The 18,875-nt window shown below is 36.8% G+C and overlaps 1 protein-coding gene across 2 annotated transcripts in view; it reads right to left on the reverse strand.

Annotated features, from left to right (window-relative positions):
- Positions 1-18,875, reverse strand: part of LOC132126456 (immunoglobulin superfamily member 21-like) — a 217,592-nt gene that overhangs the window by 17,296 nt on the left and 181,421 nt on the right. For both annotated transcript variants that reach the window (XM_059537707.1, XM_059537706.1), the window contains exons 5-6: positions 11,543-11,658; positions 487-967 (exon numbers count right to left, since the gene is read on the reverse strand). In XM_059537707.1, the coding sequence (XP_059393690.1) occupies positions 487-967; positions 11,543-11,658 (597 nt within the window). The remainder of the gene's footprint in view (positions 1-486; positions 968-11,542; positions 11,659-18,875) is intronic.

An 18,875-nucleotide genomic window follows, 5' to 3' on the forward strand; every position in this document is an offset into this window, starting at 1 on the left:
ACAAATATGAAACGCAACAAGCAGTTAGGCATATCCTCGTTATCATCTTAATTAGTAGATGGGAGACTTTTTTACGATTATCAATGGGTTGCAACAGTGAGATCCAGCAACAATGCTGTCTTTGAGCGCAATGTGAAATTCCTTTTATGCTTGATTTCTTTAATTCAGGTTGACTTTTTCCATAACGTGGTTAAGTTTACTCAATCTACTGCACAGACAGCTCAATGAATTGGCCTGTCATTCACTGGGAGATTTTGCATTCTGCATTAGCAACTCCAATCTGCTTGCCTGTAACGCAATTAAGCAGCAAATAGAAACCAGTGTTGGTCTCACTACATCTGTCAGATGGGGATGTAAAAGGATTCACCCACGATCAGACGAGAGAAGGTGAATAACAAGGTTGAAGGTCAAAAACAAAACTTTCACATTGATCTAAAGATCTGCATCCTGCCAAATCAATGCTAAAGCCTACAAAAGCAAGCTTACCCAGTATGACCTCGGTCTGCATAGGCATGGAGAGAGCCGGGTGTGTGATCTCACAGCTAAACAGGGCGTCGTTGTCCAACTGCGGATTCAGAGTCCAAGTGAGTTTGGCCTGAACCAGCACAGACCCGTCGCTCTGGGGGATCTGCATGTTGCTGAAGTAGTACAGGGGGTCAGTGCTCTGAACCCAGCGTGGGAACTCTCGGCTGACCACTGTCTCTGGGATGGTCTCTGTGGCCGGGCTGGTCTCTTGGCCCGGTTGTCTGGCCATGTAGCTCCGCCCAGGGCTCTCTGTGTTCAGGCGTCCGGGCCTGCCATCCGGGCCCAGCAGAGATAGAGACTTTCTCAGCTTAGTGTCATCCAGATCCCTGCTGATCAGAGGTCTGGCTCCATGCACGCCAGCGGGACCACCGCCCTCATAACCCACGGTGGGTGAAACATAGGAGATCACCTCTATCAACTCTCCATCCCGCTTGAAATATACCTGTAAGAGAGGCAGAAAGTTAATAATTCTGCACTTCAATCAGACTAAATTATTTGAATGAGTGAGTGAATGAATGTATTTGGGATAGAAGCAGACTCCAATCAGCCCCTAAATATGCTATAAATAAATAAATAAATAAATAAAACAAACAAACAAACACACACACACACACACACACACACACACACACACATATAAAAATAGAAATAATTAAATAAGAGTAGGATGGAAACTACAGAATTTCTAAGAGGTCATGCATTATTATTTTTTCCTTCTTGATTTTTTTCTCATGATCACATGGTTAAAATGCTTAAAACGCTAATCTGCTTTTCTGTACATATAATGCTTCATATATATAATGTGTTTACTGAGTCTTTTTAAAACACTGTCTTAATGCATTAAACCACAGTAAACATTATCCTTATATTGGTTTTCTAATGGAGGAAAATGCTTAATGTGTAATTAAACACATTGTGTTCTTATTATGGGCTCATCTTCTTGTATGTACAATAAAATGTAAATCATTATTTGTATGATTATAAGAAAATTAATTGTGATAAGAAAACAACTGAAAAGATGGCGAGACAATTAAGTTGTTATCACGAGAAAACAAGAAAGAAAAAAAAAAAATAATGCAAGGCCTCTTAGAATTTCTGTTGAAAACTGACTTCATACAGCCCCTAAAATACTCTGGTCTTAAAATAAATGAAAATAAAATTTAATGAAATAATTTACTGTCAAATTAACAATAAAACTAATACATATAATAATAATAATAATTTTTATTATTATTATTTTATTCCAGCTACTTTATTTTCCTTGTCAGTTTAAAATGCATTTAATTTACAATTCGTATATGTGAATTGATTGCTAAAAAATTCATTTGTAATAAAGTTTGACAACTTCTTGTTGGTGCATCAAAAGAAACAGTAACTGCATGAAGACACTAAATCAAATAACTTTGTATGCTTAAATATAATCTCAAAACTCTCTGGATATGCAGGCTGGTTCTGAAATTGTTTTGCAGATTACACATTTCCAGCATGAAAGCCAGCACCATTTTGGTATAAAAAGGAATGAGAAAACTTTACAAAGAATGAGGATGCAAAGTCAGTATCTGCCACGATCAAAGTAAATTGTGAAATTACCTAAACAAAAGTATCTGGGACAACGCAAAAAGCATCATTCAGCCCACAGTGCCAGTGAATGGCAAATATACACAGTTTCTGCTTTGTGTTTGCGTTCCACTTGCTGTAACAGCCTCTCTCCAATACAGTGCATTTGGGTATTAAGATTCCCGGCTGGTAAATCACTTGACAGGGAATTAAACTCCCACTTCAACGCACAACCTCCAGATATGTGTATTAAATTCAGTAGGCCTAATGCCTGTAGCATTAATGTTTGCACAGTGCTCTGCTTGTACCACTTTTACTCTCAATCCCTCCTTTTCTTACCCTCCACTGCTTCACAAGAAGGAATAAGAGGGGTTCGGCATAAAGCATATATATGTATGCGCCAGATGACCTGGCCTCCACAGTCACCAGACCTGAACCCAATCAAGATGGTTTAGGGGTGAGCTGGACCGCAGACAGAAGGCAAAAGGGCCAACAAGTGCTAAGCATCTCTCGGGGAACTCCTTCAAGACTGTTGGAAGACCATTTCAGGTGACTACCTCTTGAAGCTCATCAAGAGAATGCCAAGAGTGTGCAAAGCAGTAATCAAAGCAAAAGGTGGCTACTTTGAAGAACCTAAAATATAACAACTTTTTTGTTATGTATATAATTCCATATATAATTCCACATGTGTTAATTCGTAGTTTTGATGCCTTCAGTGTGAATCTACAATTTTCATAGTCATGAAAATAAAGAAAACTCTTTGAATGAGAAGGTGTGTCCAAACTTTTGGTCTGTACTGTATATATATGTTTTATATAATCAAAGTTTCATTGCATTACAGAAGACAAGACCTTTACTTGCACTGTAGCCCTTTTTGCCCTTTCTTTATCTGTGTGTGGCTTTGTCTGGCTTTGATTTGATCTTAACATTAATGCCCCCGCTCTCTTTTGGCAGAATAAACATAATGCAACAAGGGTGAATTAAGCTCACGTCCTTGAGAAGTCTTGTTTCCTGCTAGCAATGTCACAAGAATTCAGAGAACGACGAAGTGAGAGAGGCTTGTAAGGAACAGCGCTATTTCCCTCCATGCTAGGACTGTTTTTGCAGCTAATGTACTCTAAAATACACACTTTATCTTGGCCGCTGAGAGGGGTTAACAGCGTATACCACACTGTGGCTTTTACTTGCATTATCTGACTATTTGTGCCTGCAGCCACAGGGAAGAGCAGACAAAGCAGATGCATAGTGGAACTCTCATGCTAATAGTTAAGGCTCCAAACAGCAGCTAGTGCCTAATATTAGTGCTTGTGTGAGATAACAAAACAATGCCTTGACTACAGAGCCATTTAGAAAGGACAATGCAATAACTCATGGTGCGGCTGAAAAGAGGCTAGTTCACTTGCAATGAATGGAGGATCTATAGGCTTCGGTTTTTCTTAGTCAAACAAAGCTGCATGAGGGAGTTTTCTAAGCATGCATAGGCTAACTTCTGTCTTTGTCTTTGTAACATCAACGCCACAGTTTATCACATTCTCATTTTGTCATGTAAACACACTATATTGAGGTTGCATAACCCCCCAGGGGGACTGGTACTGTAAGAAATGTACAGTAAGTTGCTTTGGATAAACATTCAGTGAAATAGTAAACTACGATAGTTGTTGTCCACTAATTTTTTTCTCTCTCCAAGGCTTTTGCTTGCCCAATCAGAGCAGCAGTAATATGTTCACTCTAATAAAAGGAGAGAGAGTAAAAATGAAAACGTTGAAAACAGTGCTAGTGTGAAACGCTATTGCCTTGCAACTGTTTTCTATTTTAATATATTTTAAAATGTAATCTCTTCTGTGATGGCAAAGCTGATTTTTCAGAAGGCATTCAGAAGACATTTCAGTCTTTAGTGTCACATGGTCCTTCAGAAATCATTCTAATATGCTAATGAACTGAAACCAAACCATTTGAAAGCTGGAATGTTTTTAAATCAATATTTTTTTCACTTTATAAAGTAAATTTGCAATAGTAACTTGCAAAAATATGCAATACAGATACACACACACACACACACAGTAAAATATTACGGATGTTAAATAAATGTCTGCTATATAAATGTTGAAGTTAATAAATGTCACTTATAGCCAAATGTTGCAAAGCTTAAAAGTGTACAAACGAACAAAACTGTGAGCCTTGGTTTATCATACAAGCTATTAATTTCCATTAATTCTATCTTGGGTTAATGAATGTTATGTTTGAGTCTCAGTACCTTTATGTCACCAGTATGTGGAGCTATAGATCCTCTGCCACAATCTGGGTTAGATCTGAGAGAGAGATAGTCTGCCTCTGCAAATAGTGCACAGAACTCCTATTCATAGCCATGCTAATCACCAAGGTAACGGTCACACAACATGCTCAACTCATTCCCAGCCTTGTTCTTTGCAAACACGGCCTCTTCAATTATTCATACTGTAATATAGCTCCTTGAATTTTGCCCTGTTTGAACATAATTCAGTTTTTGTGTTTTGCGGCTGGCATACTTGAGTTTTTACTTTAACAGTCTCAAACATGTATGCTCTCACCAACATTTTTCCAAAGAAATGTGAGTCAACATGCGCTTAAGTTTTGTTTAAAATTGGTTAAAGATGTCATACAATGTCCAATTGGTATGTTATAATAATTACCGTACATTACGTTAAGCGCCATTAATCATTTTAGCAGAGCATTTCTTATTACTGTTAATGAATTATCACACAATGAGCAGGAAAAGGCCATTGTTTCTTTTCACAGGGGATAATCAATTGTCCTTATTCATTTCTCTCTAATGTGGCTTCAATAATTGCCTTGTATCTACAGCCATAGTCACAATGCTCATTTCCGTCGATACAAATTAGATATTAGACATGTTTGACTCGCTGTTGATGGCTGTCTTTGATTGGTTGTTGTCTGGGGAAAAGCAGAGTTTCTGAAGTCCTTTTTAGGCAGATGCCGGGCTGTCACATGTCTAACCCCCACGCAACCTGAAATAGTTCTGCATGAACGCAAGCACTCGTGTCTCACGCCTTAGTAAGGGGGTAATTACACAGCAGCCAATGTAGAGTCTATCCAAGCAAGATATATTGTACAATAATAAGTGCTGAAATAAGCCAAAAATATCATGTAGTTCAGTGCCCTTGAAGTGCTTTTGGCAGTTTTTAGACGCACAACATTTCAAAGGAAAGACCCCCCCCCCTTAATTTCAGGTCTTGAATCATCAGTGTTCCAACATGCTTTGCACAATGGATGTGCACAAAAAAGCATGTGTGCGCCCGCATCTCTGCGGATTTGAATCAAACAGCGATGTAATTCCGCGTGCTCGCCAGAGCACAGTGCTTCACGCCGCCAGCAGAAGGGTTTGCCCGTGAATGGACACTAATGAAAGCACCAACATGCAGCTTATTGCCAAGTGCACTATTTTGAGTGGAAAGCTAATTTAGATTGACAACAGGGGATGTTCTTTTTCTACTTCCTAAAAATTGTCATATTTAATCACTAGAGTGTTGAAGAGATGATGTCCTTTCTTCTGCTGTTACAATGCGGGAGTGGGAACCGAATGGACTTAAAGGGTTGGTTCACCCAAAAATAAAAATTAGCTTGTGTTTTACTCATCCTTGAGGCATCCTAGGTGTATATGACTTTCTTCTTTCAGACGAATCCAGTCGGAGTTATTCAGAATTGTCTTGGCTATTCCACGCTCTATCATTGCAGTCACAAGCCAAAAGTTTTTAAATAAAGCATGCACACTCATAATAAAACTGGCCGTAGATGACTCTGGGGGGTGAATAAAGGCCTACTGTAGCGAATTCATGTGTTTTTGTAAGAAAAATATTAATATTTCAAACGTAATAAACACTTTTCTCTCACTTCTGGTATCTCTCAAGGCGGAAGCTGTTCCGGCTAATGTCGTAGTATGTCAGCGTTGCATGATTAGTGACGAATGCGGATAGAAAAAAGAAAAGAAACCCCCCCCCCCCCCCCAAAAAAAACGAACAAGAATTAGAAGTAAAAAAAAGAGGATTTGCAAAGAAAAATGTCAGAGGATTTTGATATAAACCAAGAGGAGACTGGTTTTCCTTCGCTAAATTAAGGAAACTTTGCTTTGTTTGCTCCTATATATAAACTCGCGAGACACGCATATCTCAGAGGCCTGCACGCTGCACATACATGCTGCATCATCCGCTGGAATGGCTTCTGTGTATGACAGATAACAGAAGTGAGAGAAAAGTCTTTATTACATTTTAAATATGGATATGTTTCTTACAAAAATGCATGCATTCACTTTTGCAATTTTCACAATATTCGAAGGCCATACATTCGAAGGCCTTTATTCACCCCTTTTCAAAAACCTTTCATTAACCCTTTCGCTCGTTTTTGATGTTTTATTCAAAATATTTGCAAACATACTATATTATGAAATATCTGATATTCCAAATCTGAAATATGTGCAAGTAAATATAATTGGTAGCTTAAACACTTTTATATCGACCGTGTTTGTTGATCTATACTAGGTGATGGGCGCCGCCAAGTTAGATCGCGCTGAATCCGAGCTGTGGGATTTACAACACTGAAATTCATCCTTTCCTCCCGAAACACGATGAAATAGGACACCGGTAAACTGCGAGAAGAGCAGAGTAAACTTTATAGTAACCCTTATGAAACAAAAATATATTGCAGTATATTGGAAAATATCACGTAATATATTAGGCATATATTCTTATATATATTTATTTTTTCCAATATATTGCAATATATTGAAAGCGGCAATCATTTGTATATTTTGCAATATATTATATAATATATGTATCATCAATATATTATATAATATATGTATCATCAATATATTATTAAATGTATTAAAATATATAAAATATTAGAAAATAAAAAGGGAAAATAATATATTTCACTATATTACAATATATTTTAAGAAATATATTGGTAAATATATTTTCCTTTCGTAAGGGTATGCCTACACAATCTGTATATGATATCAATAAAAACATGAAGTCAGATTGTATTTGTAAGGATCATTATTGCCGTTTCCGTAGACATAAGTGTGTATTTTACAAACTGTAAATGTATGGTTCTGCTAGTACTTATGTGTATTTAAATGTCTTAAACCTAAAATAAGCATTATATGGTTGAAAAAACTGAATATTTGTGATAATGTGACAAGCGCTCAGCGAGTCCGATCTGGCTCTGCGCCATTCGAAGGGAGAAAGCAGATTTAAATTCAGCAGTTGATGACGTGACGCACTGAAAGTTCTAATCACACCGGTGTGATCATACGTGTTAAAGGGTTAAGACCCTAAAGAATCATATCAACTTCTGAAAAATGGGCCACAGATGACCCCTTTAAAAACAAGAAGTCTCCCTTCAGACATGTGAGGAGACTCCCAAACAAAATGCACAAATCATATTTTGGACAAATATGATTGAAATGATGTAAATTCACGAGTCATCTCAGTGGCCTAGACTAGAGAAAGCAGTTATATTTTATCTAAAGGTGAGATTGCATCATGGTGGTTGAATTCAACTCATTTTACCTCATTAACCTCTATATTATCAGACACCTTAATATAATAATATAATATAATAATGGTAAAATTAATTTCTAGTAAACTGAGTCTACAACTGCATGAATAATCAAAACCTATGATGCTGCATAGGTAGGCCTATGTAATAATTTTCAGGACCACCTTGGCTACAAAAAGGCTGAGAAATATTTGACGCACATTTAAAGGAACAGATCACATAAAAATGTTTTTTGTTTGTTTGTTTGTTTTCAACTCATTGTTTCTTCAGTTGTGGACTGCAACAAAGTGAAATAACACCAACCGCCCCCCTCCAAAACAAAAACAACACCACCACCACCCCCTCCCCCCAGTCACAACAGACCAAAACAAAAACACCACATAAAGCAAAAACAAAACAAAGCAAAGCAAAGCAAATAAAGCAAAGAAAAACAAAGCAAAGCAAAGCAAAAACATCAACCCAAAAAGCTGTGTGAGGAAAAGACTGAAATGTAAGTTATGTATGATGAGCTATATTTATTGCAATTCATCCCATTCTCAAATCAGATTGGCTTGATTAAGTTTAGCTTTTTGTCATTTGTGGAACTTAACATTTTATTGATTATATACATTATTACAGGTTTGGAGTAACACCAGAGTTAGAAAATAATGATAGAATTTCATATTTGGGTGAACTATCCCTTTAATAAATTCAACATCCAAATCTGCCGGAAGAATTTTGTCAGCCTGATGAAAGACAAAATTGTCTGAAAAGAGCTGAACATTGAAAAAATAAAGACAGCCTTTTCCAAAAGCAGTGAGATGATGAACATGCCGGGTGCACAGCTAACTGTGGGAATGATACAATGTTTTGAACCCCAAGCTATGCACGGAGGCTGTTAAATTGATTTCAAGAGGGTGTTAAACTGCAAAGCCATGGCATTGATTTGACTTACTAAAGATTGTTAAAAAAAGGAGAGTGAATGCACAAAAAAGAAAATAGGAATTTTTCAGATGATATAGAAGAAAGCCATAAGGCAGTGACACCAGAAAAGCCCAAATGAGATGAATCATAAGACAGTAAGGAAGAAAGACATTTGAAGTTGCAGAAGAGAAATTCAGTCCAATGCTGCTGCCCTGGAGCACAGCAGTATCTGTTGAGAATAACATTATTTTATTTTTTTTGGCTTAGTGAAGCAAGAGGCAAATAAGTGAATAAACGTCCTGCAATATAATATAAATATTAGTTTAGGTATGGATTGAAAACTTGTTTAGTGACTAATGTAAGCTTTCTCATTCTCTTAAAAGCATTAAGATTGCATTTTATATTTGGTTTCCTGGTTTATTTATTTATTTAAAAATTCCAGGTTATTTTCATCACTCCCTGACTTTATCCAGATCATAATATTGTTTGGTATTGGACTGAAAATAGAATCTAGGTCTAAATGTCTGGAGACTTCACTAGTAAATAACAAAATGATGTCCCAGGTGTTCTAGTGTGTGTTTGTTTGTTTACAGTATTACAAGGTGACTTTGGCATCATGGGACAGGTTCAGGTCCAGAGATACCAAACTATTTCCTGAATACAATTAATTTCAAAACACTGTTTTGAAGCACTTCTAAGGTTTGAACATAGAATAGAGGCAGTAATCCACATGAAATGTAATATAATTTGGCAAAACATTTTACCCATGTTGCTTTAGTCCCATCGAGACATTCTGAATGCCTTATTAAAATGCATAAAACTACTCCTCCTTTTCCCTATTTCTCAACTACATAATTCATTACCACAAAAAGAAAGAAAGAAACAAACAAAAACAAAAACTATACACTTAATTCACTTAATTAAATACTATCCTGTATGGTACAACCTTCAAATTCTTTTGTTTTGATGAGGACATAAGTGTAAAAAAGATGACAATAATCTTATTTTTAAAGCCCTACTGACTATGAACATTAATGTTTAAAACAATAAAATTCTCTCATGCAATTTTACACAAGCAAACTCATGCATACACTACTGTTCAAAAGTTTGGGGTCAGAATTATGTTTTAAGTTGTCTTTATTTTTTATCTTTTAAATAAATCAATAGTTTAATTCCACACGGATGTAATAAACTGATCAAAAGAGTGACAGTAAAGACATTTAAATTGATAAAAATATTTATATTTTAAATAAATGCTTATTTTGCTTTCTGTTCATCGAATAAACCTTTTAAAAACACAAGATGATTTACACAAAAAAATTAAGCAGAACTGTTTTCAGCACTGATGATGATGATGATGTTACTAATAATAATCAAAAGGTTTCTTGAGCTGCAAATCAACATATTAGAACATATTAGATATCTCAATATCTCAATTATAGCTATGTTAAAAAAATGTTCTTTTTAACAGCAAAAGTAAAAAAAAATTATAAAAAAATAAAAAATACACATATATATGTGCGAACAAATATATTCACAGGCTATTGAAATACTCTCAAACAGCGCAAGAAATAATCAGCATGTATATATCTAAATAAGTTTACTACACAGACTATTGAGTATGACACAAATCAAGCCACATTCAACCACCAACCCAGATCTAAAACTCCTTTGAAAAATATTATCGCAAGAGCCTCATCAGCCTCCCAGACATCCAGGAACCTTTGACTAAGATCTTTTCAGTTCTAATTTAACCACTGTTTCTGGGCTCCCGTTGCTCGTCTGCATTAGCGGGTCTACCTTGGAGTTTGATGAGGAGCGTGTGGCCTACGCTGATGAAGCGGAGACTGTCCTCTGTGAATGAATGGCAGGTAATGAGGGGCGGAGCAGTGATGTGAGCTCTCCTTGGGACTTGCACTCATGGATTGTGTGCTAATGGAGGCCAGAGCTGGTCAGCCTTTTGCTCTGCAATGTGACTCATCAGGTGGGGTGGTGGAAATCATTTTCACACCAGATGCCTATCACACTGGGCTCTTAATTGCTGGAAATGGGGGTAAGATAGATCCGGAATACATTATGCTGCACCCACAGAGCATGATTAATGGGCTAGAGGGATTTTTTACAAACCACTTGCTGAACTTAATCGGAGCTTGTGTGGAAGGTCTTCATGAGGTTGAGGCGGGTGTGCCGCAGGAACCCCACTGACTTCAATGAAAAGATTCACTTCAAACAGTTACAAGGCCTTTGCACTCTACCCTAAGCACAAACACTCAACAAACTATGAAAAAAATGAACAAACAAATAAAAAGTACTAAAAAAGTACTCCAACTGGCCCATAAATGTGCGGGAACAACAAATAAATGATTTGTAAATACATACACACAAAAATGTCTTCTGTTTTGTATCTTGTTCTGTTTTGATGAAAAAGTCAATGTGATCACGAAATCAAGTCCTGTAATAGAGGATTTGCTCATTTACAAGATAAGTGAAATGTAAACAATGTCATTAAGTTGTCCAAATACAGCAACAAAAACAGACAATTGAACAAGTAAAAGCACAATGACTTGATATTTACCAGGACAAAGTGATATGAAAGAGCAATTACTCTTGCTAAAACAGTACTGAAGAAACATTCCAAGAAATTTGACATATTTTGCACATTATGAGTGGAGAAACATCGTTATGCATTTTGGTTCGTGGGTAATAGATGCAGTAGTAAGCTGAAAACTGAAAACTAGCAAAACAATAAAAATAACAAATTCCAGTGCATGAACTCCCCTCATTATAACACGCATGAAAGAAACTGTCGCTCGACGATTGGAGATCCCTCATCTGTATTAGATCCCTGCTGTGAGCTATTTCATAAAGTAGTGGGGAGAAAAATTGACCAAGGCCAAAAAAATAAATAAAAAAGTCTTAGGGACATCTGTAATGACTTGAAACAATGCCTATTTACAGTATAAACAGCATGTGTTTGTGCATTTAACTGTCTGGGACTCACCGATGGAGCTGGTTTGCCTCCTTTTGCAATGCAGACCAGAGTAAGGTTCTGGGCCTGGTAGCGGCTGAACGGTGCTGGTGTGTTTTCTGCCACAACTGAGATGTTGTTGGGTGGAGCTGCAGAATAGAAACGGACATCTATAAGACATTCTGGGACACTTTTAACATGTTCATCAATCTGAGCAGCATTTCAGAGCTGCATTTTGACATGCATAGTTATTTCCTGTTAAGCATTTGAATGCTAAATCTCCATACTAGCTTTAACACTCTTTGGTCTTTGAAAAAAATCTGAAATATTTGAAATATAATTTATAACCAATGCACTTTCAAGTAGAGATGTAGTGGTGCATGGCTGGGGGTTTTGGATCATGTCAGCGTAGCTTTATTCTGTCAATGAGAGCCCGACTTCTCATATGGGCCAATAAAGAAGCAGTATTATGCAGAGAACTCAAGGCGAAAGAGGAAGGAAATGGAAGTCTGGAAGATGAGAGGATCGTGGCAGGGCCACAGGGGGTTTCAGTACTGGATTTCTTAGTCTGAGAAGACTCTGACCCCTCGCAGTGAAATGAGATACAACCACCTACGATGCAGAACCGCAAATGTGCGGTCCTGGGGGTGCTGTTATAGTGCTCAGCATTCCAGCAGCTATCTGAAACATAAAAAGCATCGGTCATAAAGGCTGTGTGTGCGAAACCCAAGTTGTTTAAGACGATGTGGGAAGCGCATATAATATCAACCAACTCCTGCCAAGCGCCACTGCAGAGCCATATGAGTGTGTCATGACATTGGAAAAGCAGAAGTGCATGTCTTGACCGCCTTTGGGTATCCATTGGACAGAAAAAGACAGACTTCCTGGTGCTTAATGTAGAAAGGATATGACCCTGGAAGGTTTGAAAACAATGCCCTTCCCAGTTCTCCATTTGAATGGCCTTTATTTAAGCCTACCTGTCAGCTGGAACAAGCTGACTTCATCAGCTGTTCAGGGATGAAAAAGGGTGTGGGGAGTTTATCACATCTGCATTTTTTACTAGCACCGAGCGATTTATGATCCTCTGTCAACGCGCCAGCGTAGGTGGACATTGACTATTCAGGCAGCTGCATTATCACATAAAACACTTCCTGCAAATTCCCTTTCACACCCTGTTGAGACAATTGGATGTTGCTTCTGCTTAGTTTAGACCTGTCTTGAGCTTTCTGCATGTTGAAAGGAGGACAAAAAGCATGTGATATCAGCAGAGGATTCGAGAGTTAGTTCACCCAAAAATGAAAATTATGGCATTTATTCATCCTTATGTCAATCCAAACACTTATGACTTACTTTCTTCAGTGGAACACAGAAGGAAGAAAGGACACTTTTTCCATGCAATTAGCTTTTGTGCTTTAAAAAGAATGCAAAAACACCATAAATGTATTATACAATTAAAATCAAAGTGCTCTACATGACTTGCACTACAGTATATCTCAAGTGTTTTGAAGATTAAAGACTGACAGTTTCATTTTTATTCACTGTTAGTTGTCCCTTCCAATGAGCTGTAATCTACTGGCAACAGATCAGCGAGTCAATAGCCGGGTTTCCATCCAAAGTTGTGAATTTAACTTATGCGCAAAATTGGAATATCGCATACAACATTTGCGAACAAAGTCTACAAAAAAGTAACTTCCTGATAAACTGGCATTATAAATCACTAAGAAAAGTAGGAGAAACTATATATAATAAATAACTTACGCCTCAGAGCGAGCAGATGAAACACAATGGATGCGATCATTGCTTTTGGAGGTGGATGCTGCTGTTTGGGAATGCTGTCGTGTAATACATTTCTGGTTGCCAATTATACAGAAATACTCTGATGACAGACTTTTTGCTCTGGCATTTCCAAAGGCCCGCAACAACATTTCAGATGCCGTGGAATGATATCAGTCTGCCAGTTTGTCAAGATTTGCCGTCCCATAACTCAAAGTCACATAACTTTTATGATGCACTTGAAGGAATTTATTAGCAAAATGCATTTCCATCTCCTTTTTCTTACAAGTCAAAAACCACCTCAAGCTAACATAAAAACTTTTTCTTTTTTTTAATTAAGGGATTTTTATTCTGAATTTTAAAATATGATTATTGAAACATCTATTAGGCTGAACAAAATCAGTGATTCGTTAGGGAACTTTTCACATTATTTTTTGAATGTACAAGACATATTCGTTAAATTACATCTTAATTTAAGGTTTCATGTTTTCATGTGTTTTCATTTTTGAAGGGAACTATTCTTTTAAAAAGAGCCCTTCAGAACACTGCTGTGAATCACTTGATCAACAACGCTTGCATACTAAGCAGGCAGAGGAAGAAAAAAGACAGCGTATCAGGAGGCCAAGGGTAACAAAGTTTTTTTTCCAAGTGTCACTTTAAGTCTAAATCCATGTGCTATTCTCCAATAAATGTGCAATTGAAATTAATGGATTAAAACAAAATGGTTGGAGGAATGTGTGAAGGTTTGAGAGCTTTTGTTTCCTCAGCACCTAATTGGTTATTGATGGCAGATGTATGGCAGGAAATTAACCTTAGTGAACACTATTAGCTTTCTGGGAAACTGAGACTTGTCCTAAATTGGAGAATGATATGCTGTCACTTGATATTGCGGATGGGATTATAATACGCACCTGCACGCACACCCGAGACGAAGAGCGGTGCCCCTGAATTGATAGCGTCCCAGAGCCATAAAAGAGAATGTTAAATGTTCTGTTTGTTAAATGCTCGCAGTGGCCTTGATGGATGAGACCCTATGGTTTCTGTTTATAGCAGTGTCTAGTCAAGGCTAATTAAACATGTGCTCTCACAACTGCTTCACGAAATGAGCCAAACATAACAATACAAACCAATGCCAGTTTGTAAAATCTAGTGCCCGTATTCTCTAAATTAGCCTGACTAGATTTCTACCTAACGCCATCACTAAATTCTACCTGATAATCAAACATACAATTTATCAGAGATTTGACTCCAAAAAGATAGTGAAGTTGATTATAAAATGATTACAGATTAGTTTTAGCCTACTGTGCAGTCTAATCTCATTTTAGTCTGAAACATATTGCCATTAATAGAGATTCCCTCTATTAGAGTTCATAAAGTTTTGGTAGTTCATAATGTTAGAGGAACAGTTGAGACACAACATGTTCTAGGTAAAGGTATCTACCAACCAATCAATCAAATTTATTTTTAGGGGTCCAACCCCCCACCCCAGTACACAAAATTTCATAAAACACTCAAAAACCTTGATATTGTAATCAAATTGAGTGTGAAAAAGCTGTAATTCCATCGCATCAGGCAATATTCCTAATCCGTTAAAGGATTAAACAAGGTATTGTTGTGTGCCAAGCATGACAGTCATAGCATTTAATCTTTTCAAACATTCCATCAAGGAGTATTCCAATGTTTTGGCTTTTTAGATTTCCCTACTGACAACAACACCAGCTTTGATTTCTCTTAGAAACTCCAACGCAAAACTGTGGAGATAAGATGAGTCTCATGATAAACCCCCAGACTGCCTTTGTAATTTATTAGGAATGTATAATTGTGTTAATTATTGATAATCTCTCTCTCTCTCTCTCTCTCTCTCTCTCTCTCTCTCTCTCTCCCTCTCTCACACACACACACACACACACACACACACACACACACACACACACACACACACACACAAACACACACACACACACACACAAACACACACACACACACACACACACACACACACACACACACACACACACACACACACACACACACACACACACACATATATTCACATACCTAGAAATATGAGATGCTTTGAATGATTAACAGATTAACAGAGTAAACTGATATGCTTACAAATGCCATTAAACATTCAGTTCGTATGAGCATGCACTTTTTGAAAATCTACAAATTATTTGTACTATTTCTTCTTCTTCTTTTTTTTTACATTAACAATTGTTAGTTCACTTTACAAAATATTCATGTTAACATATTCACTAACTTACAATCAGTCTGTCAAGATACCATATTTGGTCTTTGTTACACATCTTAACAAAACATTTATTAATGATCTATTAATGTTTTTGCTATAAATGTTTACAAATGTTTAATAATCATTAGTACCTTTATGAGCAACCATCTCGATGGCAAAAAGTGTCCCAAATGACCTGAATTCACCCTAATTACACATTGTAATAAATTATTTATTAATCATTTGTTCATGTTTTTGCTGTACCCAATCTAAAGTGGAAACTATTTGTTATTTGTAAATAAATGTTTAATTATCATTCAGTAACTTTATGGGAAATAGCCTGGAGTGGTTAGTTCAGTTTAGCTAAATGCTTGCTAAAGGCATAAGACACATTTTAATTGGGGTGCAAAAATGCGGCTAAATCATTATATGTTTCTACAGCATTCCACATTATAACCAATCACACACAGTTCTGCTGAGCTCATGAATGCTATAACCAATCAGAAATGCCAGAGTTTTGCTGAGTGCACGTTCCAGATCACTGACTCATTCTGTTGATCTCGAGAAGCGAATCAGTCCAATTCATATACAAATAATTCAGCTGAATTCATTAAAAAATTTAAGTCAAGTCAACAATCCATTCATGAATCAGACATTGCAACTATATTCTTCACATATGGACCACTTATGATGCACTTTTGTCCCTTCAAAAGCCTGAACGGTTCAAGAAAGTGTACAGATTTGGAACAACATGAAGGTGAGTAAATGATTTATTAGAATTATTGTTATGCAGAAACAAATAGCATTTGTAATCAATTTCCCAGAAAAAAGTTAACACTGCCATCCTTTTTAAATCATTGATTAAATGAACTATAGACCTCAAAAAAAGATTGACGAAGTGTCTTCAATTCCTTACACTATAGACAGGTGAAGAAAAAACATTTCTCTATGGCTGCTGTGATCTTGCAAAAATTACATCATTTGGAGCCATGAGTCTGTACACTTGTGAAAAGAAAAAAAAAAACATAGTAAAAGAAAAACACTGTATTAGGGGTGTAACGGTACGTGTATTCGTACCGGACCGTTTCGGTACAGGGCTTTCGGTACGGTGCACGTGTGTACCGAATGACAGAATGCAATATTTTGTTTTGCGGAACATATGTACATTTTCGTGTTTCCAAACGAACATATTAAGTGGCGGAAGTCTCTGCGTTCAGCGCAAATTCCGCCCTGCAGCTGATTCTAAGGCCGGTGACACACTGGCTGCATGGCGTGAGCGTGGCATTTCTGCTGCGTGTCAGTTGCGTGACGGCTGCTTCGCGTTTTCTGTGTCTTTACACACCAGAATCGTGCTTGACGCAGAGATGGCGCGCTGCTGCTATTGTAGGTAACATAGAGGGAGACCGCCGACAGACCAGGATCTTGTCTTCACGACAACAATATCTATACTTCATGTTGAGCATAAATATAAAGCCTACTGATAAAGGACATCGTCAACAGTAGTGACGGCAAAATATACTATGTTTGACAGGTGCAATATGCGAGTGTGTCACCGGCCTAAGGTTTTCAAAAGGCATCACGCGAGTGTGAACATCACTACAACTAGGAAAAACCGATTGTAATTCAAACGCAGCTCCCGTCGGCATTTAAACAGACCTTTGCTCTTAATTCCGATCAGGCCAACCCAATAACGAAATCTGAGCAGGTCTAAAAACTGAAACTGTTGATACTTTACACTTTGGAAAAGTTATATATATATTTTTTAAATATGAGCACGCCTACAAGCTGGGATTGGTAATGCTGCACTGTAATCATAGTTATTTATTTATATTTTTCATTATATTTTATTATATGATTTTGGTCTTGAGACTGAGAGTATTTTATTTAGTGGAGAACTTTGCAGCAGTATTTTATTTCTTATTCTTTTTTTATTTTATATATACTTTATTAAAAAGTATTAAAAAAGTGTAAACAAATTGTTTAAAAAAGTAATAAACAACCTGCAGTTTAATGTTTGCATTTCTTTCCCTTACTGTACCGAAAATGAACCGAATCGTGACTTTAAAACCGAGGTACATACCGAACCGTGATTTTTGCATACTGTTACACCCCTACACTGTATCGATGTTTGTTGTTTTTTAAGCCAGCCATGAAAAAACCTTCAGTATTCTTGAACATAATAAATAAAGCAAAAAAAAGAAGAAAAAAAGAAAAACCTTCTAGAAACACAGTTTGGAAACCCCGCTTAAATGCTTGACACTGGACCCCTCTTAAGTGGTTTAAAGAATTCCATATCACCTTATAAGAGAGCATACAAAGTGTGTGACTCTATTTCCCTCCTCTCATAAGCCACACCGTCATAAATTCATCCTAATGGGAACAGCCAAATTCCTTTTTGCAGTACAATAGCCTGAAGCACCATTACTTTGCTCTCTTTAAAAAAATAACAGCATTATTATTTTTTTCTTCTTTATTTGAGAAACAGGGGCTCACATTTAGCAGAGAGCTCCCTGTAGACACATCTCGCTGGCCTGGTAATTAAAACATTTAGTGGCCCTTTGAGACACGAGAAGGAGGGGTCTACATCCCCTCTGGCCTTCTTCTGACATCTGTTACTAAGATCTATGAGGGCTCTTGGTCAAAACACAGGGGACACTGGTCAAAGCCGTCTATTTTTCAAGTGAAGTCGTTTACTCATAACTTTCCTAATTGATTGTTCAGATGCCTGCTTTTTTAGGGAGTCCCGTTGTGCATCCTGAGACTAATCAACCAGTGTTTGTAGAAGTCTTCAGACATATGACTCAGACAACATAAGAATGGTTTCTCACTAGGCTTCATCAAGCTGTTTATCAACAGTTTTAATAGGGGTAAAATTAAGGTAATGACAGATAATCACACAAAACCACTGATGCATTTGATTAAAAACCTTCCAGATTAATTCAATGAACTGCTTTAAAGAGCACTTATCAACAAGCAATCATATTATATAACTTTGGTTGTGATTTAGCTGGTACAAATCATACTCATTCAGAAATATGGAGGAAGATGCTTTATATCTAAAAGTAAATGACATAGTTTGTGGAATTGGTCAGATACAGTATACAGCCCTTTTGTACCATCATTGACATTTAACCCTGAGTTACTCCAGTGGGACTCGCCATGAAATGAATGCATTATTAGCCGCTTGGGATGAAAAGTGAATACTAAACTGCATGTAACCTTAAGAAAAAAACCTTATCTTTGTATAAAGTACCTTTATTATACAGCACAAATTGATATATATATATATATATATATATATATATATATATATATATATATATATATATATATATATATATATATATATATATATCTCAA

This window comes from Carassius carassius, chromosome 44 (assembly GCF_963082965.1).
Source record: "Carassius carassius chromosome 44, fCarCar2.1, whole genome shotgun sequence".
Lineage (NCBI taxonomy): Eukaryota > Metazoa > Chordata > Actinopteri > Cypriniformes > Cyprinidae > Carassius > Carassius carassius.